The following is a 25,247-nucleotide window of genomic DNA, read 5'->3' as shown; positions in this document are numbered from 1 at the left end:
GTACTGAGGGGGAAGAGGACTTCTTCCAGTTCAAGGCAATTGCCTTCTGGTTATAGAATAGAAGCAGACCTAATGTCACGGTCTAGGTCAGGTTCAGAGACCAGTTGCTACAGCAGTGTAAGGCTTACCTGAAACCAGCAGGGTTGGTACACCAGCAGATCACCCTGGGAATGACGCAGGCTCACCTGAGGTGCGGAGTCTAAGTATTAACCGGTTTTCCCCAGAGCTCCTAATGGATTTGGCTGCGTGTTAATACAGTCACAAGCCAAGGGTCGGTCACAAATGGTAATAGATAGGATGAGGCAGAATCGTAGTAAGTAGCAAGCCAAAGGTCGGTAACGAAGATGTAGACAGCAGCAGGAACAGTAAGCGGGATATTGGCTGGGAAGGCACAATAATCTGTCAAGGAGGAAGTGTATGGACATGGCTTTTATAGGACGTTCATGGGAGCAGCAAGGAGTTCAAGGTTCAAGACAAACAGGGCCAAGGCAGGATCATCCAAAGAATAGTCAAGGGAGCTGTCCAGCATTCCAGGTAGCTCAGTGAGAAGAAACATTGCCTCTCACCGCAGAAGGCCCAGGTTCAATCCCAGGCTCTGACACCTAAAAGGGTCTTTTCCACTATGGTTGCAACTATTTCTTCCACTTGGCACAGCAAACAGATCCTAGAAAAGGGGTAAAGGAGGTGCCTGCCTTTGCATTAATAATAGCAACAACTGCCCCCCAATATTGCGAAATAGCTGAGCAATCTCAGCACACATATATAAAATGTGCCGTCGTGTAAGCAAATCTTTAGCAGGCTGGAGAAGACATTGTATTAAGTTTATTGAGACAATAAGGTGTAAAGTACGCCCTATGCAAAATTTTGAATTGAACCAGTTGAGTTGAACCAGTCTCTGATGGAAAAATGGTTTGAGCAAGTTGTTTGCTGGTAGTCCCACATATCCATCCAATGATCATCGTCAAAATCTGGGATATCCCTCAGCTACAAATGTCTGCATTGTGCCAAGTTTAAAGTTTGGTGAAGGGGGGATTATGGTGTTGTTTTGTTTTTCAGGGGTAGGGCTTGGCCTATTAGTTCCAATGAAGGGAACTCTTAAGGCATCAGCATAACAAGACCGTTTGGACAATTTCATGCTCCCAACTTTGTGGGAACAGTTTAAGGATGGCGCCTTCCTGTTCCAACATGACTGCGCACCAGTGCACAAAGCAAGGTCCTGACCTCACCCCAATAGATTACCTTTGGGATGAATTAGTGCAGAGACTGCGAGCCAGGCCTTCTCGTCCGACATCAGTGCCTGACCTCACAAATGCACTTCTGGAAGAAGAGTCAAACATTCCCATAGACACACTTCTAAACCTTGTGGACAGCCTTCCTAGGTGCAAAGGGTGGGCCAACTCAATATTGAACCCTACGGACTAAGACGGGGATGCCATTAAAGTTCATGTGTGTGTAAAGGCAGGCGTCTCAATACTTTTGGCAATATAGTGTATTTGAACTGGTCAATCCACTGCAGAGGGAGATCCGGAGGGACCATTGAAGGGGCATCTACATCAATTAGGAATAACAGGGATTTACCCCAATTAATTTTAAGGCTTTTGATCTCTGCAGAAGAGTTAAGCACCTGGAGTGCTCCCTGTTTGAGGGGCCAGCATTAGAACCTTTCATTTATAAGCAAATATGGCAATTTGTTTTCCAGACCTGTTTTGCTTATTTAATTTTTTTAAAACCGAAGACCATTTTCCAGTAAACTTTTGAAGAAAGCAATCAGAGCCAAATGGTCTGTGATTACTGACTGTACAATAAGCTGAGCCAGGAGGCTTCCATCTGTGTGTATCATTCTGGATACGCAGACTTAATAGTCGGCTACGCCTGTACTTCATAGAGAGAAAGAGTTCTATCAAGTCACATATGAGCCACATATTGTTTTCATCTTTCTATTGAACACCTCTCAGCAGGTTGTAACTTTTTAAATACATAGAAACATATGCTGCATTATACATTTCATAGACATGTGACTCCCATCAAATGTCATGTGATGTAATTACTTTAAACATTCCAAATTTATTACTGTGAAAAGACAACTTTAATCTTTTATAATGCTCTTTAGATACACATGTGAAATAGATTTTTGAGTGTAAATTTTATCAATGCATGTTAACGTTTTAAAGCTGGAAAATCTAAACTAAACAGATTTTGTTTAAACAGAAAGACAATGTGTATTCTTATTTGAGTTGTGGTTTCCTCTGTGTATTTCTGCCAAATCTGTGCAGTAATCCAGTTTTCAACAACTTCTTCACTTTGCCTTTGTGCAGGAGTTTCCTTTAATAAAGACCGGTCAATGCTGCTCTCTCTCATTGTGCAGGGTGACTGGTCTTGTATCTGCCTCCTGTATTTTGTGCCGGCAGCCTGTACTAGGAGGACCAGATGGGCCGCTTCTACAGCTCTGCGCGCTGTACAGCCTACGCACAGAACAGTGATGTCACTTCTACGTTTACGGAGTAATATCTAGGTTTGCAACCCATTTGGGGCACACTAAGAGAATGTATATCTTTGTGGCAGTTGAGTAATATATTTAAAATTTTTGTAATAGTGGCTTCCTTTTATGGCTATCACCATACGTCATGCAGCAGAGGCGGGGGGGGGGGGGGGTTACACACAATGCTGGCTGAGCACTCCACAAACCGATTGTCCAGATTTCTGTGACCCAAGGAACTGTAATAAATACACAATCAAGTGTACAGAAAGTAATAAAAAGAAAACATATTTTTGAATATAATATAATAAATAGAACCAGCGCCACGGAAAGTATATGCAAATCAATAAGCTGCAAAACCTAACCTATAAAAGTGTATAGGGTGTACAAAGTATCAAAAGACAGGTTGTGCTTAAGTGTATACAAATATGTATCAAACAAACAAATAATAAGTGATAAACAAAATAAAATCCAGCAATAAGAAAGTCCAAAAAAATGTAATAAATGTTCAAATGATCAATAGTGTCCAAAAACATATATCACCAAGTGAATCCACCACCAAAATCGGTTAAATAGAACTCACCAGAGCAATATGCTGATATATGATAAACCAGCATAAAGCGCTTTTTGCTCTGGGAGCGGTGATCAGTATGATGACAGCAACAATAGGAACTTTGCAGGATGAGCTCCAAGGAATAATGCTCTGCAGGGCTGAAAATCCACTCCAAAACTATAGAGTATCCTCAATGGGAGATGTTCAGACCACCACTTGGAAGAGAAAAGGACAGACTCATGGTGCAGTATGTAATAAAAGCATTGTTTCTTTAATTAAAAAATTCACTTACAAACATGGTGTCCAGACTGACACCAGTATAAACAGTGTGTGTATTCAAACAGGTAAACAAGCCCAACTGAAGCCTGCACATGCGCCGTGCAAGCGGACCAGGAGCGTGCTGACATCACATCTTAAGGCTCCTCCCTACGCGTTTTGTCATCAACGTACTCACTGAGCGGATGCTATTTTTGCTTGCACATGATTGGAGAATGTCACCTCATTCACTAAACTAAGGAAAAATACGTTATATTTGCATTCAGTAGATCAACCCCCAAGTGTCAGCTTGCTGTTGTTGCATGCTGTAGTAAATGAAGCAAGTACCCTCAAAATTTTGTTTACAAGGAGTCTTAAGTAGTTTGAGTTTTAAATGGCTGTCAGAGTGATCACTTGACCAGAAACTACAGTGATTGACTCCTGGCCATTATTATAGGATTCTAGCTTTCCAGTGACATTATTATAAGCCTCAGCTGTACTACACAATATTATTATTATTATACAGTATTTATATAGCGCCAGAAAGGTTTGCTCAGCGCTGTACATTATAGTGGGGGACAGAACAGGAGACAATACAGTAACAAGACAATACACGAGGGGTTCGAGATCCCTGCTCTTTTGAGCTTACAATCTAGGAGGGAGAGGAAAGTGGTACAGGAGGAAGTGGCTGTGGTAGGAGTGGAGGAGATCGGCTATTAGGTGAGGGTGGGATAGGCTTTCCTAAAGAGATGGGTTTTCAGGTTGCGCCTAAAGGTGAGGAGGGTAGGTGACAGTCTGATGGATTGGGGTAGTGAGTTCCAGAGGATGGGGGAAGTCCTGGAGAAGTCCTGCAGTCGGGCGTGGGAGGTGGAGACCAGGGAGCTAGAAAGTAGGAGCTCTTGTGAGGAGCTTTGTGAATGGCTTTGTATGTCAGTGTTAGTAGTTTAAATTTAATGCGTTGGGCGATCGGGACAGTGGAGGGAATGACAGAGGGGGGTAGCAGAAGAGGAGCGGTTGGTAAGGTGGATGAGTCTGGCCACTGTGTTCAGGATAGACTGAAGCGGGGATAGTCTGTGATGAGGTAGGCCCGTGAGAAGGGAGTTGCAGTAGTCCAAACGTGAAATAATGAGGGAGTGAACGAGTTGTTTAGTAGTATCTGGGGTTAGGAACGTACGTATTTTGGAGATGTTGCGGAGATGGAGTCTGCATGAGTTTGCCAATGATGGGACATGGGGTTGGAAGGACAGGTTTGAGTCTAGAGTGACACCTAGGACTTTGGCTTGCAGGGTGAGACTGATGGTGGCGTTGTTGGTCATGATGTAGAGGGTGGGGGGGAAGATTAGGAGCTCGGTTTTGGAAAGGTTCCGCAGGTGGGTGATACGGGCGGAGACTAAAGGGGTGAGGTGAGGGGTGGAGAGGTAAATTTGCGTGTCATTGGCGTAGAGGTGATAGTTGAAGCCGTGGGAGTGTATCAGTCTGCCAAGGGAGGAGGTGTAGATGGAGAAGAGAAGGGGTCTGAGGACAGAGCCTTGGGGGACCACAACAGAGAGGGGGAGGTGGTAGCATTATAGGTAACGCTGAAGGAGCGCTGGGATAGGTAGGAGGAGAGCCAGGAGAGAGCAGAGTCTCTGATGCCGAGGGAGTGTAGTTTATTAAGGAGGAGGGGGTGGTCAACTGTGTCGAAGGCCGTGGAGAGGTCAAGGAGTAAAAGGACTGAGTAGTGGCCATTAGCTTTGGCGGTTAGCAGGTCATTAGTAATTTTGAGTAGGGCGGTTTTGGTGGAGTGTAGGGGACGGAAGCCAGACTGTAGTGGATCGAGGAGGTTGTTGTCAGTGAGGTGGGCGCTTAGGCGATTGTAGACTAAGCGCTCAAGGAGCTTGGAAGTAAATGGCAGCAGGGAGATGGGTCTAAGGTTGTTCAGGTCGGTGGGGTCCAGGGAGGGTTTTTTGAGTATGGGGGTGATGTGCGCGTGCTTTAGGGGAGAGGGGAATGCGCCAGTAGAGAGGGAGAGATTGAAGATGTGGGAGGGAGCGTAGGATGGAGGAGGAGGGTGCCTGGAGGAGTTGTGTGGGGACAGGTTCAAGGGGGCAAGCGGTGAGGCGGGCTTCTGAGAAGACCTTGGTGACCTCCTCAGTGGTGGCAAGGCTGAAGGAGCGGAGTGTTAGGGAGGTAATAGTGTGCGGGATGTTAGATGTGGTGGGGGGCAGGGCGGATGCGAGGTCAGAGGAGGGGAGAGTTGGTGGGGTTATGGTGGGAGGGAGGCTAGGTGGGGAGGTAGGTTGGGCATTGTTGCCAAACCAAAATAAAAATTAGGTGGATCAACAGGTATTTGATATACATCTACTGTTAGCTGTCATGAAGTGATTTAATTTCAAGGGGAATCTAATTTTTGCTAAGGTAAGACCTACATATCAATTGCTGATTATCTTGTATTTAGAAGTATTATAGCTAAAGGGCTTTTAATAAAGTTTGCACCACCTGCACTGCAAAAGTGATCTGGTGGCTATCCAGCTGCCAACTCACTTTTCATTTTACAGCTGGGAGCCAGCTGAAGAAAACAGGCAAAACCTGATGGCTGCTGTCAATTGAGAAAGCAGTGGGCAGGGCTGTGTGTAGCCTGATGTTGATTGACAAGCTACAGGCTCGTAAATTAGTACAGACAATGCTGATAGCCATGCTCCTGCAACCTTTTTTTTCATCCCACTGGTATTGCAAGTAGTCACAGCCGGCAAGAGAGTGGCAACTCTGCTCTGAATTCAGAAGCAGTATAGCATGGTTGCCAAACCAAAATAGGAATTAGGTGGATCAGCAGGTATTTGTGACACTTTGCAGGGGTACTAAGTTAAGTTAGTACAGATGCACTTATAATTAAAAGAGAAGTATGGCCAAAGTTTTTTCGTTGTCCTCCTGGGACCCAGAGTAAGCCTATAACAAGCTGTTGCTGCTGCATGCTTGAGAAACATCGCAACAGTTTTGTCTAGATCCACTCCACTGCCTGATTGACAGCTGGTTCTGCTTTTCAGCGTGCGGCTGAGAGCCAGAGCCAGCCACTCCTGCCCCCTCCGCAGCCCGCTGCTCGAGTGAGAACTGAGTGATCAGCGCTCATGTGATCGCTCAGTTCATTGGCCCCTTACACACTCCACCTGCAAGCCGCAAGCTCGTTGGACGATCTGTCTGCTGATCCCTTGCTGAGCAGAGCGAAGCAGGTGGATGACAGGTCCGTGTCTTTTCTGCAGAGCAGACGTGGACACAGCCTGCTCTGCTCTATGGGCAGCTGGATGTTTACACCCAACTACCCTATGATCCGATCCGCCCAGAATGGATCCCCTTCTGTTTGTTTTTGGCAGATTGGCATGGAGGTAGGTGGGTGTAAACAGACACAAGTCCACTTACACCCACCACTCTATAGAGCAGAATGGAGGAACCTTAAATCCAACCTGGGATAACTGCAGCATCACACAGATGCTGCAGCATATAGGTGAGTATGTAGGTTTATTTTTTTTAAATCCCATACTTCTCCTTTAAGTGCTGCAGCACATATTTTTAATAGAAGGCCATAGCTGTCAGTACAGTTCTTCAATGAACAGACATGCAGTGAAGGTGTTTAATCCATGTGGGGACCAATAACAGGCCAGTAATCCCATGTTTGCCGTACATTTTTCTGCTGCGGTGTCCTTTTAGTGATTTCAATAAAACTATTGACTAAATAAAGGATCATCTCTGTCTCTGAATATAGCTGGGCACATATATATTTAGATGTGTACTTTTGGACAAAGAGTGGCATACAGAAGTGTTTATTCTGTGGTATGCTACTTCTTGGTAAGTGTTTCACTATGGGTACATTCTTAGTACAAGCTATTAAAGTATGCTGGTTCTGTCACAGGTGAGGCAAAAGTATTTTAAAGCTTACCTAAAAACTGCCCAAATCACTTTTACTTTTTAAGTCTGCCCCACTATTTCCAGGCAGTCCTCAGTGGAAAAAAAAGTGGTTCTGACTCCTTTTATATAAACCCTCCATTCTTTGCAAAGATTAGCCTCTGAGCTGCATAAAAGCTGCTGGAATTGAACTAGTAAATGCAGATTTGCTCTATAAGGCTGTAGAGAATTATTTACTTTGCAGTTGATCTACTAAAGGAATAAAAGCTTTTTTACCGTAAAGTGGAGCTTTTAGTCAGAAAATGAAGTCCCGCCAAATCACTTCAGGCTGGCCCCTTTTGCAGGTAAAAATAAACGTCTATACTGTTTAATATCCATTAATACATGGTCTCACCCTGATCTGCTGACAGCCTACAGATTTACTGCTGCTCAGGGGGTCTGGGCTTCATTTTACTTGCAGCCTATAGCAAGAAGAAAAGGGAACAATGCTGGAAGCTATTTACAGCACACATTTATTTTGGTAGCATAATTACTAATGTGGAATGTATGTTATTTTTTATCAAGTTGTTATGGGTAAAGTTCTGCTCTAATGTATTCTATGCATTAAGGTAAAAAACCTTTTCAGTGCAGCTCTCCCCCAGCCCCCCCTTATACTTACCTGAGCCCAGTCTCATGTGCAGCGGCTCTCTCCCTCCTCATAGCTCAGCACTGCTGTCAGTCACAGCCAGTGTGGAGGGAGCAGGAAGTGGGGCCAAGCTTGGGAGCAAGCATGCATGAGTGCCCCCATAGCAAGCATCTTCCTACGATGGGCTCTCGGTGGAGGGAGGAGCCAGGAGCACTGGCGAGGGATACGAAAAGAGGGGGATCAGAGATACTTTGTGCAAAATGATTGCACAGATCTGGTAAGCATAACATGTTATTTTAAAGAAAATAAATTCTGTTTTGCAATCACTTTAATATTACTGAATAAGGTGAAGCTGTGTTTCCTTTAAATACCCAATCGTGCTAGAAATTTTTTTTTTTTAATTTCCCTTGCACATGATTGGGTATTCAAAATGAGCCCAGCTTCACCTTTTTCACTAACATTTTCTTTGTTAGGTGAACAGCCTCTACTTAAAACGGAGCTTCACCCAAAAGGGAAAGTTCTACTATAAAACCTCCTCCCTCACTCCTTGTTCACAAATGGCACTTTTTTGGGGGAAAGGGGGGGTCAGGTACCTTGTTTTGACAGGTACCCACTCCCACCTCTGCTTGGATCGCCTGGACCCCCTCACTCCCTGCAGTCTTTCGGGACACACACATGAGGAGTGGGCTCCTGGCTGTGAAGCTGCAAGCTGCCACAGCCGGGTGCCCACAGTCAAGTTGCCACCTCCGGGGACCAATGACCTGGGACAGGTGAGTATATGTTTAGCAAAAGTCGGTAGCTACCATTTTTGTAGCTGCCAACTTTTAATGTTTAAAAATTAGACTGGAGTTTTTCTTTAGGTAAATCCACCCCATGCTCTTCAACATTGATGAGATTTATTACATTGTAACAATCTTCCAAAAATGGGTCAGACTAGACCAGCAATGGGCAAACTACGGCCCGCGGGCTGTATCCGGCCCGGCGGACCTTTTAATCCGGCCCGCGGAGCGTGATACTGTCAGGATGGCTGTCAGGATGTGTGTAGGCGGGGCAGCGTGACGAACGTGAGGGGAGCTAGGCTCCTCTCACAGTCCGCCCTGAAGACCGGAACGGCGTGGGAACACGGCGAGAGGAACGCGCGGAGCAAAGGTAAGTAAATTGATACAGGGGGGACTTGGGGACTTTATATGGGAGGATGAATTACTATGGGGGATGAATTACTATATGGGGGATGAATTACTATGGGGGATGAATTACTATGGGGGATGAATTACTATATGGGGGATGAATTACTATGGGGGATGAATTACTATATGGGGGATGAATTACTATATGGGGGATGAATTACTATGGGGGATGAATTACTATGGGGGATGAATTATTATGGGGGATTAATTACTATGCTTACTATGGAGGAATATTACTATACTTACTATGGATGACACATACACATCATTCATCTACTCTTGGTCCGGCCCCCGGGTCCAGTATATGAACCCATTGCGGCCCTCAAGTCAAAAAGTTTGCCCACCCCTGGACTAGACAAATATATGACTTAAAGTAGACGGAAAGGCTCAAAGCAACATTACCTCCTCTTTTCTCCTTATGGATCTGCATACATTTTATAAAAACAACAAAACAATGTACTGTAAATTCCTCTTCAGAATGTTTCTGCGCACTCATGTCACTGCAGCTGCAGCTCCTCTGTGGAATGTGGAGGGCCAACAATGAGGATACATTTCTTAGAACAGTGGCGTCACCCTCTGCTGCTGTACTGTTAGGGAGTTTGTCCATCACTTCCTCTCCCAGAGATGCAACAGGACCTGAGAGAAAATCTCCCAAAGTGAGGGGAATTCCCATGTAGACAGTTATCCACAGAACAGGCATTCCCATTGGAAGATTTCCCTCTGTGTTTTGTTTTGGGGACAACTCTAACATTTTGGATTTCCGCTCAATTTCTGTTTCAGTAACAATGGTCATTAGGACAAACTGTGGTGATTATTCCCAGTGAGTACGCAGGCAGCAATGACAAAATCAATCGTCCAAAAATAAATGCAGACTGAAAACCAGGCAATTTTTAAGATGCAGGTTTTTTTTCAATGTGTTCATTTTCATTGGTAATGCACACTTATTAGGCCCCTTTCACACAGTCATTCCAATCAGGTCTGCCTATCCGTTTTTAAGGTAGATTTATGGACCCGGCACTCGGCTGCCCATAGAGCAGAGTGGGCTCGGTCCATGTCCGCTCTGCAGAAACTGAGCGGCCATGGAACTGTCATCTGCCTGCTCTGTTCTGATCATCAGGGGATCAATGGACCAATCCCCTGTTGAGCAAATCTGATTCCACATTGTGTGAAAGGGGTCTAAATTAGTTATAGAATTATTATAAATTTGTGAAGTTAATAGTTAAGACAGTGCTCTAGAGAATAGGTACTCTTCTGTGCTGAAGGCTAGAGTGTCAGTATTTGGGACCCAGATCCTGTCATTTTGGATTTGATTTTGGGCCCTTACCAGTCTCAAAACTTTTGTTATTGTTACAGAGCATGATTTTTTAAAATATTATGTTTCTAATATGTTATAGAACATTTTCCAATGTTTTAAAGAAATCCTGTCACAAACTTAAAAAAAAAAATCAGGAATAAGAATAGAGAAATTAAGTATTTAAAATGCTTACTTCAAGGTTTTTCCTTTCCATAAATTATTTTTTTATTCACATGCAGTATGCTCTTCAACCTGCTAAAAAAAAAAGGGACTTCTCCAGGAGTCAGTTCCTTACCACAGCCCCCTCCCTCATTGCACATTAGACTCCTCTCCTCTCTTGGGAGTATCTAATTACTCTCTGCACTAACCCAGCTCCTCTATTCCTCCCCTCGGCTTCATACATAACTATTTCTGTCGCTGTGGGGAGGAGGAAGGGGAATACTGTAGAGCAGGGGTATTGAATTAAAGTTTAAGGAGGTCCGGTCACTAAAATTTTCTTCTGGCCGAGGTCCGAATAGGGTGTGCCCACCAGTGTGCCCCCTAACATTAGGTGTCGCCATCAGAGTGCAACTTTACAACATGTATTCCCATCGCATCAGGTGTGCCCTTCAGAGTGCCCCTTTACATCAGTTGTCCCCATCAGAGTGCCCCTTTACATCAGGTATCCCCATCACATTGCCACCTTACATCAGGTATTCCCGTCAGAGTGTCCCCTTACACTCAAAGTACCTTTTTCTATCATATTTCCCTATTAGAGTACCCCTTTACATCATATTCCCCATCAGAGTGCTTCTTTCCATCACATGTGCCCATCAGAGTGCCCCTTTCCATAATATGTGCCCCTTAACATAAAATGTGCCCTTCAGAGTGCCCCTTAACATAAAATGTGCCCTTCAGAGTGCCCCTTAACATAAAATGTGCCCTTCAGAGTGGCCCTTAACATAAAATGTGCCCGTCAGAGTGCCTCTTAACATAAAATGTGCCCCTTAACATAAAATGTGCCCATCAGAGTGCCCCTTAGCATAATATAAGGGGCATGCTGAAGGGCACATTTTATGTTAAGGGACACTCTGATGGGCACATTTATATTAAGGGGCACTCTGATGGACACATGTTATGTTAAGGGGCATTCTGATGGGCACATTCAGTGTTGTGCCCATCAGAGTGCCCCTTAACATTCAGTGTGCCCCTGTAAGCACAACACCCTACCTTGAAGGCAGATAGTGAGCTGGAAGGGGCGGGGCGCACACATGATGTCATGTTGCCGTGACGACTGCCCTGCTTCGGATCTCTCATGGCGGGTTGGCGGTGCAGGCAACAGTGCTGCTGGGTACGTTCGTGGACCGCAGTCCGCCATTTAGTGACCGCTGCTGTAGAGTGTCCATTAAGTGACAACTCTGAGTTTGCTGGGGCTACTCACATCACAATCAAGATGGCGTTTCCCATTAGCAGTCTCAGGGGTTTTGGGATGGCTACACAAGGGAGGCTTTTACAGGTAAATAGCACCTATCAAATACCTTAAATGCACTTATAATTTTATAGGAAGATTTTTTTTGAAATGATTGGTTCTGCAACAGGGTGTACCTTTCACTATATATATTGTATAGTTTGTTTACCTGACAGGGGATTGGTGTTTGGCCCATTTGCAATAACCCACAGGTCTTGATTCACGATCTCTACCCTGTTGTTCTACAGAACATTAACAAATACACAGGTCTAGTTATGAAAATGATTAATCTATGTATTTATTTATTTATTTATGGTACTTATATAGTACTGCAAACTTACACTTTTTTCTATATTTTTTTTAGATATTTAATGACTATGAAAAGCTTCTACACTCCGAGAACTATGTGACAAAAAGACAGTCATTAAAGGTAACACTAAACGTGCAAATGTTTTGATATGGTGAATTACTGGCTTACCTGATCTAACATGATTCTCTTACCATGACCACTACCTTGACCACTTGGTAAACTACTTCACACCCCTGTGAAGTCATGGTCCCATGTGAAATAGTTTAAAAGTCTACAGAGATAACTACCCTTTGCAAATAGCTGCATTGGCAATCATGTCACTGTATTTGGAGGGTACAAATAGCACTGGACTAGTTGTTACAAATCTCTTTATTGCATTCAGCTATCCTGGCTCTGAGCATGTGCATCTGCTTCTCACTAGAAAATCAGAACAAAGCAGAGACTTCCTGTTTCTGCCTAAAGGATAAGTTCATCAGTCATAACATGTTACACCTATAGTTAGGGTGTAACATGTTATGAAAGGAACAGCCCCCGATCCCCCGTTGTGACAGCTAGTGGGGAATCTTCTCCGCCCACCTGGCCACATCTCTCATTCACGGTATTCTGTGAATGGGAAACTACAAGTCCTGACAGCCTTTGCGACTGTCAGCTTGTAGTCCTCAATTAACTACTACGGCTCTGTTGAGCACTGTGGTAGTTCATTGATGTTTGCAGTCAAAGTGTATCTGCCTGCCCGTACAAGGTACGAGCACACAGATACACTGGCAGGTCTACAGGAGTCTTGCCTGGCACCCGCAATCAGTTAATCGCAGGTCAAATGCTTTCTAGGCTCCTAGCAAAAAAAAATAAAAATGCACATTTTTTTATCTGCAAAAATATATGCATTTATTATTTCTTTTTAAAAGGTGAACTTAACATTTAATTAAATCTGCTCCATCCATAGCAGCTTATAGTGGATGGGGAGGAACTGCTTGTTTTGGATGGAAATATATGTCCAATGTAAACGTGCAAGGTTGTACATAGATTGACATTTAAGTAGGGAGATGTCCATGTCTAAGTTTATGACTCCACCTTCCCGTGTCAGTATTGTTTGGCCATATGGCGTAGTCATCCTCCTTCCTTGGTTAATTTTTAACTCCCAATCTCAAAAAATGTCCCTCTTTCCTTCTCAGCTGCCTTATTTGTTGGTCTGATGTATATACCTTTGTATCATTCAACTACCAAAACTGTTACATAGCATTAAACTGTTCATTGAACCTCCAAATTATTGCATGTGTTATGCAAATATGCCAATATAAAGGAAAGGAAGGGGTGAAAGAAGTGCTTTTGGGTTTAACCAATTATATTTTATTATATATTCATTCTTTACGGAGTGTGTAAGTGATATCACGGTAGGAGTTTGTCCTTTGCCTACATAGTTTGTGCTAAAAAGCACCCCTCTTTCTTGTCTCAGAAAGTTACAGGGTATGTTTAGTATTCAAAAAGAAAAGAAGTGCCATTAGTTAGGGGTGTAACCACCCATCAAAAAGCATTTCCCAACTCACCATTTATTGGGTGTAGATTCTAAACCAAATATAGCTTATAAGTAGAGATGAGCGAATCGAACCTGGTGAAGTGGAATTCGTTTCGAATTTCAGGAAAAATTCGATTCGCATCGAATCCGAATTTTAGCAAACTTCGGGTGCACGAATCGAATTTTTCCCGATCAGCCGGCAAAAGTGTCACTGCAGAGAGCTCCGCTATTTCTGACAGTTCTGACAGTTCATTTACAGCGGTTGAAACATTGTATCTATTTGTTTCCATTTAGGATGCAGATGTTTTTATTCGGAAATAAATAGATACAATGTTTCAACCACTGTAAATGTGAAGGAACTGTCAGAGAACTGTCAGAAATAGCGGAGCTCTCTGCAGATACACTTTTTCTGTACTGGAATACTTCTTCTTTTCATTCTTCTTCTTCTTTTCATTCTTCTTCTTCTTCTTCTTTTCATTCTTCTTTTCATTCTTCTTCTTCTTCTTTTCATTCTTCTTCTTCTTCTTTTCATTCTTCTTCTTCTTCTTTTCATTCTTCTTTTCATTCTTCTTCTTCTTCTTCTTTTCATTCTTCTTCTTCTTTTCATTCTTCTTTTCATTCTTCTTCTTCTTTTCATTCTTCTTCTTCTTCTTTTCATTCTTCTTCTTCTTCTTTTCATTCTTCTTCTTTTCATTCTTCTTCTTCTTTTCATTCTTCTTCTTTTCATTCTTCTTCTTCTTTTCATTCTTCTTCTTCTTCTTTTCATTCTTCTTTTCATTCTTCTTCTTTTCATTCTTCTTCTTCTTTTCATTCTTCTTCTTTTCATTCTTCTTTTCATTCTTCTTCTTCTTCTTTTCATTCTTCTTTTCATTCTTCTTCTTCTTCTTTTCATTCTTCTTTTCATTCATCTTCTTCTTCTTTTCATTCTTCTTCTTCTTTTCATTCTTCTTCTTCTTTTCATTCTTCTTCTTCTTCTTTTCATTCTTCTTCTTCTTCTTTTCATTCTTCTTTTCATTCTTCTTCTTCTTCTTTTCATTCTTCTTCTTCTTTTCATTCTTCTTTTCATTCTTCTTCTTCTTTTCATTCTTCTTCTTCTTTTCATTCTTCTTTTCATTCTTCTTCTTTTCATTCTTCTTTTCATTCTTCTTTTCATTCTTCTTCTTCTTCTTTTCATTCTTCTTCTTCTTCTTTTCATTCTTCTTCTTCTTCTTTTCATTCTTCTTTTCATTCTTCTTCTTCTTCTTTTCATTCTTCTTCTTCTTCTTTTCATTCTTCTTCTTCTTTTCATTCTTCTTTTCATTCTTCTTCTTCTTCTTTTCATTCTTCTTTTCATTCTTCTTCTTTTCATTCTTCTTTTCATTCTTCTTTTCATTCTTCTTCTTCTTCTTCTTTTCATTCTTCTTCTTCTTCTTTTCATTCTTCTTTTCATTCTTCTTCTTTTCATTCTTCTTCTTCTTCTTTTCATTCTTCTTTTCATTCTTCTTCTTTTCATTCTTCTTTTCATTCTTCTTCTTTTCATTCTTCTTTTCATTCTTCTTCTTCTTCTTCTTTTCATTCTTCTTCTTCTTCTTCTTCTTTTCATTCTTCTTCTTCTTCTTTTCATTCTTCTTCTTCTTCTTCTTCTTCTTCTTTTCATTCTTCTTCTTCTTCTTTTCATTCTTCTTTTCATTCTTCTTCTTCTTTTCATTCTTCTTCTTCTTCTTTTCATTCTTCTTCTTTTCATTCTTCTTCTTCTTCTTTTCATTCTTCTTCTTTTCATTCTTCTTCTTCTTCTTTTCATTCTTCTTTTCATTCTTCTTCTTCTTTTCATTCTTCTTCTTCTTCTTTTCATTCTTCTTCTTCTTCTTCTTTTCATTCTTCTTCTTCTTCTTTACATTCTTCTTTTCATTCTTCTTTTCATTCTTCTTCTCATTCTTCTTTTCATTCTTCTCATTCTTCTTTTCATTCTTCGCATTCTTCTTTTCATTCTTCTTCTTCTTCTTTTCCTTCTTCTTCTTCTTCTTTTCCTTCTTCTTCTTTTCATTCTTCGCATTCTTCTTTTCATTCTTCTTCTTCTTTTCATTCTTCTTCTTCTTCTTCTTCTTCTTTTCATTCTTCTTTTCATTTTTCTTCTTCTTCTTTTCATTCTTCTTTTCATTCTTCTTTTCATTCTTCTTCTTCTTCTTTTCATTCTTCTTCTTCTTCTTTTCATTCTTCTTTTCATTCTTCTTCTTCTTCTTTTCATTCTTCTTCTTCTTCTTCTTCTTTTCCTTCTTCTTCTTTTCATTCTTCTTCTTCTTCTTTTCATTCTTCTTTTCATTCTTCTTTTCATTCTTCTTTTCATTCTTCTTTTCATTCTTCTTCTCATTCTTCTTTTCATTCTTCTTTTCATTCTTCTTCTTCTTCTTTTCATTCTTCTTCTTTTCATTCTTCTTTTCATTCTTCTCATTCTTCTTTTCATTCTTCTTCTTCTTCTTCTTTTCATTCTTCTTCTTCTTTTCATTCTTCTTCTTCTTCTTTTCATTCTTCTTTTCATTCTTCTTCTTCTTTTCATTCTTCTTCTTCTTCTTTTCATTCTTCTTCTTCTTCTTCTTTTCATTCTTCTTCTTCTTCTTTTCATTCTTCTTTTCATTCTTCTTCTTCTTCTTTTCATTCTTCTTCTTCTTTTCATTCTTCTTCTTCTTCTTTTCATTCTTCTTTTCATTCTTCTTCTTCTTTTCATTCTTATTCTTCTTCTTCTTTTCATTCTTCTTTTCATTCTTCTTCTTTTCATTCTTCTTCTTCTTCTTCTTTTCATTCTTCTTCTTCTTCTTTTCATTCTTCTTCTTCTTCTTTTCATTCTTCTTTTCATTCTTCTTTTCATTCTTCTTTTCATTCTTCTTTTCATTCTTCTTCTCATTCTTCTTTTCATTCTTCTTTTCATTCTTCTCCTTCTTTTCATTCTTCTTCTTTTCATTCTTCTTTTCATTCTTCTTCTTCTTCTTCTTTTCATTCTTCTTCTTCTTCTTCTTTTCATTCTTCTTCTTCTTCTTCTTCTTCTTCTTCTTCTTTTCATTCTTCTTTTCATTCTTCTTCTTCTTCTTTTCATTCTTCTTTTCATTCTTCTTCTTCTTTTCATTCTTCTTCTTCTTCTTCTTTTCATTCTTCTTCTTCTTCTTCTTTTCATTCTTCTTCTTCTTCTTCTTTTCATTCTTCTTCTTCTTCTTCTTCTTTTCATTCTTCTTCTTCTTCTTTTCATCATTCTTCTTCTTCTTCTTTTCATCATTCTTCTTCTTCTTCTTCTTTTTCTTTTCATTCTTCTTCTTCTTCTTTTCATTCTTCTTTTCATTCTTCTTCTTCTTCTTTTCATTCTTCTTTTCATTCTTCTTCTTCTTCTTCGTCGTGCCCCGTGACTGCCCAAATGAGTGAAGTGTGCGGTGATTCTAAGATCGACGGCACTCATCTGCATGTCATACTGACTGACAGTATTATTTCTCTTCCCCAGCAGACTCCAAGGGCATTTAAATTAAAGGTACAGTGTTCTGCACTAATATAAAGGCTCTCTGAAGCCTAGAAACCCTTTAAATAAGTTAAATTTGCGGCAAATAAATTCGCATTGAATCGAATTTCTCCCGCAAATTCGGCGAATCAGCCGAATCGAATTTTTGAATAATTCGCTCATCTCTACTTATAAGAAAAAAGTTAGCTGACTAGAGCAGACCTGCCAAAAAGACGGTATATTGTGAATCCTATGCGGAGTAAATTATCACCATAAGTAATGGATACAAATAATTTTATTTATTTTTGTTCACTGATTTTATTTTTATGATTGACAGCTTGTACACCATGCTTCAAATGCCAAACCTTTTCAAGATCTGTTTGAGCTAAATAAAATTATTTGTATCCATTACTTATGGTGATAATTTACTCCGCATAGAATTCACAATATATCGTCTTTTTGACAGGTCTGCTCTAGTCAGCTGCTAACTTTTTTCTTATGTTTAATATTCATAGGAGTGAATGAACAATTTCCTGAGAAAGTCTGACTACTGAACCCAGCCTAAAGTGGAGTGAGAAAATAATGGTGAGGTTGAGCTGGGGAAATTTTAAACATAGGAACTATACTATCATGACATATTAGTTGGATACACCATACAGTGCCTTAAAAAAGTATTCATACCCCTTGAGATTTTCCAACTTTTGTCATGGCACAACCAAAAACGTAAATGTATTTATTTGGATTTTATGTGATAGACCAACACAAAGTGGCACATAATTGTGAAGTGGAAGGAAAATGATAAATGGTTTTCAACATTTTTTACAAATAAATATCTGAAAAGTGTGGTGTGCATTTGTATTCAGCCCCCTTTACTCTGATACCCTTAAATAAAATCTAGTGGAACCAATTGCCTTCAGAAGTCCCCTAATTAGTAAATAGAATCCACCTGTGTGTAATTTAATCTCATTATAACTACGGCTGTTTTGTGAAGCCCTCAGAGGTTTGTTAGAGAACACTAGTGAACAAACAGCATCATGAAGGCCAAGGAACACACCAGACAGGTCAGGGATAAAGTTGTGGAGAAATTTAAAGCAGGGTAGGTTGCAATAAAATATGCCAAGCTTTGAGCATCTCACAAAGCACTATTCAACCCATCCTCCAAAATGGAAAGAGTATGGCATAACTGCAAACCTACCAGGACATGACCGTCCACCTAAGCTGACAGGCCAGGCAAGGAGAGCATTAATCAGAGAAGCATCGAAGAGGTCCATGGTAACTCTGGAGGAGCTGCAGAGATCCACAGCTCAGGTGGGAGAATCTGTCCACAGGACAACTATTAGTCGTGCCTTTATGGAAGACTGGCAAGAAGAAAGCCATTGTTGAAAGAAAGTCATAAGAAGTCCCATTTGCAGTTTGCGAGAAGCCATGTGGGGGAAACAGCAAACATGTGGAAGAAGTTGCTCTGGTCAGATGAGACCAACATTGAACTTTTTGGCCTAAAAGCAAGACGCTATGTGTGGCGGAAAACTAACACTCACATCATTCTGAACACACATCCTCACTGTGAAACATGGTGGTGGCAGTATCATGTTGTGCGGATGCTTTTCTTCAGCAGGGACAGGGAAGCTGGTCAAAGTTGATGGGAAGATGGATGGAGCCAAATACAGGGCAATCTTAGAAGAAAAACTGTCAAGAGTCTGCCAAAGACTTGAGATTGGGGCAGAGGTTCACCATCCAGCAGGACAATGGCCTAAACATACATCCAGAGCTACAGTGGAATAGTTTAGATCAAAGCATAGTCATGTGTTAGAATGACCCAATCAAAGTCCAGACCTAAATCCAATTGAGAATCTGTGGCAGACACTCTCCATCCAATCTGACAGAACTTGAGCTATTTTGAAAAGAGGAATGGGTAAAAATTTCACTCTGTAGATGTGCAAAGCTGGCAGAGACATATCCAAAAAGACTTGCGGGTGTAATTGCAACGAAAGGTGGTTCTACAAAGTATTGACTCAGGGGGGCTGAATACAAATGCACGCCACACTTTTCACATATTTATTTGTAAAACATTTTCAAAACCATTTTTCATTTTTCACTTCACAATTATGTGCCATTTTGTGTTGGTCTATCACATAAAATCCCAATAAAATACATTTACGTTTTTGGTTATAATAAGACAAAATGTGGAAAATGTCAATGGGTATGAATACTTTTTCAAGGCACTGTATGTACAGGTTTTGAAACATGCCATGTTCAAAGTCGCTTAAATCCCCTTTCTTCCCCAATCTGTTGCTCAATTTGATGTTCAGCATGTCATCTTCACCACGTCTAGATGCCTAAATGCGTTGAGTTGCTGCTATGTGTTTGGCTTATTAGCAATTTTGTTACCAAGCAATTGAACAGGTGTACCTAATAAAGTGGCCGGTGAGTGCATGTTTATATATATATATTAATTATACACTACTCTGAAAAAGTTTAAGGCAGGTGTTAAAAATGCTGTAAATTAGGAATGTTTTCAGAAGTAGGAGTGTTTTATAGTTTATTTTTATCAATTAACAAAATGGAAAGTAAATGAACAGAAGAGAAATCCAAATCAAATCAATATTTGGTGTGACCACCCTTTGCCTTCAAAACAGCATCAGTTCTTCTAAGTACACTTGCACACAGTTTTTGAAGAAATTCAACGGGTAGGTTGTTCCAAACATCTTTGAGAACTAACCACAGATCTGTGTCAAATCCTTCTATCTCTCCATGTAGTCCCAGACAGACTTCATGATGTTGAGATCAGGGCTCTGTGTGGGCCAAACCATCATTTCCAGGGCTCCTTGTTCTTCTTTATCCTAAATATAGTTCTTAATGACATTGGCTGTATGTTTAGGGTCATTGTCCTGCTGCAGAATAATTTTGGGGCAGATCACACAGCTCCCTGATGGTATGGTCTGATGAATAATTATCTGCCAGTATTTCTCAACATTGAGGACACCATTGACCATGCTCATTGACCATGCAGGCAGTCATTATTGTACCAGTCTCCAGCCCTTCGGTGGACAAACTGCCTCTTGCTACAGCCAAATCTTTAAAATGTTGACTCATCAGATCAGAGCACCTGCTGCCATTTTTATTAACCCCAGTTCCTATGTTTTTGTGCATAGTTGAGTTGCTTGTTTCCATGTCAGAGATATGGCTTTTTGCCCACAATTATTCCATGAAGACCGCTTCCGGCCAGACTTCTCCAGACAGTAGATGGGTGCACCTGGGTCCCTCTGGTTTCTGCCAGTTCTGTATTGATGGTACTGCTGGACATCTTCTGAGGTTGAAGGGAAGTAAGCATGATATCTTTAACAGATATTGTTTTCACTTATCAAATTATATTTAGAATTGACCAAATATAACCAATGATTGAAAATGTTGGGTTTACCTATTCTTTACATTTCCTCAGCTGACCACTGCGTCTATGGTCCTCATTGTTGCCCATTTCTTTGTGCTTCTTCAAAAGAGCTTGAACAGCACATCTTGTTTGCGGTATAACTACCTTGTGTCTTGTTGCTGTGGTCAGTCTTGCCATTGTGTATGACCTGTGAAGTGAAAATGTCTTCCACAACCTCACCTTAGTAGCAGAGTTATGCAGGCCATAGATGGGTCGAAAATCGGCCGATTTTTCGGCCGAAAATGAAATCGGCCGATTTTCGGATCGTTAGTGGGCTATTTGTTCGGCCGTTTTTCGGTATTTTGGCAGATTTTTTTTTTTCGGTAAAGTTGGGGAAAAAAACGGCCGATTTTTGCGGCAATGATGGGCAAATCGGCCGATTTTTTACCGATAAAAAATCTGCGCATGAGCAGTGACCTGCAAGAGGAAGACAAAAAGAAGAAGAGGATGATGATGATGATGAAGAAGAAGAGGATAATGATGAAGAGGATGATGATGAAGAAGAGGATGATGAAGAAGAGGATGATGATGATGAAGAGGATGATGATGATGAAGAGGATGATGATGAAGAAGAGGATGATGAAGAAGAAGAGGATGATGATGAAGAGGATGATGAAGAAGAAGAGGATGATGATGAAGAAGAAGAGGATGATGAAGAAGAAGAGGAGGATGATGAAGAAGAAGAGGATGATGATGAAGAAGAGGAGGAGGAGGATGAAGAAGAGGATGATGATGGTGAAGAAGAGGATGATGATGGTGAAGAAGAAGAGGATGATGATGATGGTGAAGAAGAAGAGGATGATGATGGTGAAGAAGAAGAGGATGATGATGGTGAAGAGGATGACGATGATGGTGAAGAAGAGGAGGAGGATGAAGAAGAAGAAAAAGAAGAAGTAATATGAAAAATAAGAGGAATTCCAGTCCAGCAAAAAGCGTCCCTGCAGAGAGCTCTGCTATTTCTTTGACAGTTCCTTGACATTTACAGCGGTTGCAACATTGTATCTATTTGTTTCCGAATAAAAACATCTGTATCCTAAATGGAAAGAAATAGATACATTGTTGCAACCGCTGTAAATGTCAAGGAACTGTCAAAGAAATAGCGGAGCTCTCTGCAGAGACACTTTTTGCCGGCTGTAGACGGGATGAAAATCGGCCGATTTTTTTTTTTTACCATTGATGGTAACGTCGGCCGCTTGAACGACCGATTTTTCGTTTTTTAAAAGAAAAATCGGCCGTTTTTCTCCCCGTCTATGGCCTGCATTAGGCTGTTCCTTAACCAGTTTTAAGCCTCCTACCCATCTATGTCTGTTTCAGTTAATGGCTGTGTTTCAACCTACATATGAAACTGATGATCATTAGCATCTGCTTGGTATATTTGCTTAATCATACACCTGACTCTAATCCTATAAAAATCCCTGACTTTGTGCAATTTTACAAAGTGTGCAAATGTAAGAGTTGATGCTGGTTTGAAACCAAATGGTAGTTACACCAAATATTGGTTTGATTTTTCTTTTGTTTGCTCACTTTGTGTTTTGTAAATTGATAAAAATAAACCATTACAATTTATGTTTTAGAAAGATTTTTAACTTTACAGCATTTCATCACACCTGCCTAAAACTTTTGCACAGTACTGTATGTTATCGGGAAAAGATTTTAACATTTTGGCAGCCATTCTTGTGATATAGCAGGATAATTACCCTGCTGCTTCCTAGTTTTCATTTACTGTTTCCAGGGTCAGTTTTTTGCTTCCTGTGTCAGTAAAGATAGACAATATATATGTATTTCAAATGTATATTTACCTGTTCTCTTCTTATGTAACTCAGATGACAGAGTTACTAATAAACTGACAAGTATGTAAAGATATTTTCTATTTATCTCACAAGCTGCTGGGTGAGCTGATCTTGGATCGACACAACTTCTCCATTATGACAAAGTACATCAGCAAACCAGAAAATCTGAAGCTCATGATGAACCTACTTCGAGATAAGAGCCCCAACATTCAGTTTGAAGCTTTCCATGTCTTTAAGGTGAGTTATTAGGGCAGTTGTACGGAAGGGGGCCGCTCTGTGTTTTGTCAGAGAGCAGGGAAGACATATGGAAGATATCTTAGCGGAGAGCCAGAAAACGTGCATGAGGCCTGTGGCCAGAATCTTTTGCACGTCACGGATAATGGAGCAAATAACTTGGATCTATTTTTACATGCTGCGTAGGGTATGATGAATGGAAGAATGTTCAATGTGCTTTTACCTTGTTCTGGTCCAACAAGAAATATGGAAACCTCTTTATTTATATAGTTATTCACTGTTGACCTATTTTGTACTTTGCAGTGGACTTTACAGACTAAAATAATTACCACAGTGATTACTACATATTTTTTCTGTATTAAAACTTTGATTTTGTTGATTCACTTTAAAATGTACATTTCACTATCCCGGGCAATGAAAACTGAGCATACAATGAAAAGATTACTGTAGATCAAAATATTCAATAACTCTAAAGGTAAAGACCACCTAAAGTTCTATCCAGTTCTTGATTTTCCTGGCTTACTCCTCTCAAGCTTCTCTGTTTGTCAGTGAGGCAAGTCTGTCTTATTAAAGGACCAATGTGGGTGGCTTTGGAGGCAAGATGGGTTGAAGCAGGATTTACCAAAACAGTTGAAGTTTGCTTATAACAAAGTATATCCAAAGACAAACTTTTTTTAGTTTTGGAAATAATAGAATGGTGGATAAACCCATCAGGAATTGTTTTGCTGTGTGTGTCCCATTAGGGAGTTTTACCTTCACTGTTTTCTGGAGAGACCGCAGGAAAACCTTTCCAACTGAAAGAAAATCCCCTTTTAGACATTTGGTGCATGTGTCCCCTTTGGAAGATTTCCCCTCTACTACTGTTCTAGTGGACACTTGAAATTTTGCATTTTAGCTCATTTTCAGACTTTCTGACATTGGTTAGGCAGACAAATAATAGTGTAAATCTCAACAGCAGGGTCATAGAATTAACCACTTGCCCTCCGATAGATTTTACCCCCTTCCTGATCAGGCCATTTTTTGACACTGCGTCATTTTCATTGACAATTATGTGGTCATGCAACACTACTCAAATGACATTTTTTCACACAAGTAGAGATTTCTTTTGGTGGTATTTAACCATTAGCCGCCCGGCGGCTTCAAAAGTGCTTCTGCACTTCGGGTGCACGCCATTTGGCGTGCTCCCGCACATGCGCAGTTTGCGCTAATGCAGAGCGGCGCAGCAGCGCGATCTGTCACCGGCGGTGTACCTCGGACACGGCCGATGACAGATCTGAGTACCGGCCCCCGTTGCAGGTACCATGTGACCTGCTGTGACCAATCACAGCAGGTCACATGACAGTTGTATACAATGGATGGCTTCATTCATGATGCCATCCATTGTATACTAGTGCCTAGCTGTGAATGGTCACAGCTAATCACATGCACATGTCATGTGATTAGCTGTGACCAAATCACAGCTAAGCACAAAAAAAAAAAGCTGAATGAATCCATTTCATTCAGGTAAATGCTTGCTTATAGCAAAGTATTTCTTTGCTATAAGCAAATTGTGTAAAAAAAAAAAAAAAATACCGATCACTTTCCCAAAGTAGTACAATGTTACTATGGTAACATTGTACTACTTTGGTCATAGTAAAATATGAAAAAAAATCTTAAAAAAAATAATAAAAAGTAATAAAAAATTAAAAATAATAAAAAAAATAAAAAATATATATTTTTTTTTTCATACTGTCACCAGTCAGTGTCCCTGTTCACCGCCATGCCAGTTATATGATGACGCTGTACTGCACTGGTGACAGTATGTAAAAAAAAAATAGTGAAAATAATTTTTTTAATTTTCCGAAAAATTATGACAAAAAAAAATACAACTTCAAAAAACTCGCCATTCCTCTTATGAAGTACGTCGGACTGTCTACTCTGCAAAAAGGGGTCATTTGGGGGATATCTGTACTGTTCTGACATTCTTAGACCTCAAGAAATTAGATTGGCTGTCAGTACTTCAGGATTGTTTGATTCAGGAATATTCAGATCTATACCATAGTTTGTGAACTCTATAACTTTCCTACAAACTAAATAATACATCCTAATTTGGGTTATTTTCACCAAAGACATGTAGCAGAATACATCTCGGCCTAAATTTATGAAGAACAATTATTTATTTGTAAACTTTTATAACAGAAACAAAGAAAAATGTGGTTTTTTTTCAACATTTTTGGTGTTTTTTTGTTAATTTAGCAAAAAATAAAAACCCCAGCGGTGATTAAATACCACCAAAAGAAAGCTCTAGTTGTGTGAAGAAAATGATAAAATTTTAGTTTGGGTACAATGTTGTATGACCGCGCAATTGTCATTCAAAGTGTGAGAGCGCTGAAACGTGAAAAATGGCCTGGGCAGGAAGGTGTAAAATTGCACGGTATTGAAATGGTTAATCACAACTGGGTTTTTATTTTTTTTTTTTTACATGAAAAAAGACCGACATTTTTGGAACCCCCCCCCCCCCAATTTTTTTTACTTTCTGCTATAAAACAACGTATCCAATAAAAAATGTAAAAAAATCTAATTTCATACATTTAGGCCAAAATGTGTTCTGCTACATATTTTTGGTTACAAAATCCCAATAAGTGTATATTGATTGATTTGTGGGAAAGTTATAGTGTCTACAAATGGAATTTTTTTTTTATACTAGTAATGGTGGGGATCAGTGACTTATAGTGGGACTGTGATAGTATGGCGGGCAATCTGACACTTTGTGGGAACCAGTGACACTAATACAGTGATCAATGCTAATAATATAGACTGACAC

At 40.2% G+C, this 25,247-nt stretch overlaps 1 protein-coding gene across 1 annotated transcript in view; it reads left to right on the top strand.

Moving 5' to 3' along the window:
• Window positions 1–25,247, top strand: part of LOC149444760 (calcium-binding protein 39-like) — a 134,004-nt gene that overhangs the window by 98,834 nt on the left and 9,923 nt on the right. Inside the window, exons 7-8 of the mRNA XM_089654553.1 lie at window positions 12,078–12,143; window positions 22,304–22,447. Of these exons, the coding sequence (XP_089510679.1) occupies window positions 12,078–12,143; window positions 22,304–22,447 (210 nt within the window). The remainder of the gene's footprint in view (window positions 1–12,077; window positions 12,144–22,303; window positions 22,448–25,247) is intronic.

The sequence above is a fragment of the Staurois parvus genome, unplaced genomic scaffold (genome assembly GCF_062004578.1).
Source record: "Staurois parvus isolate SC_StPar_1 unplaced genomic scaffold, SC_StPar_1.0 ptg000778l, whole genome shotgun sequence".
In the NCBI taxonomy this organism is placed as follows: domain Eukaryota; kingdom Metazoa; phylum Chordata; class Amphibia; order Anura; family Ranidae; genus Staurois; species Staurois parvus.
This window is presented reverse-complemented; position numbering and strand designations above follow the sequence as displayed.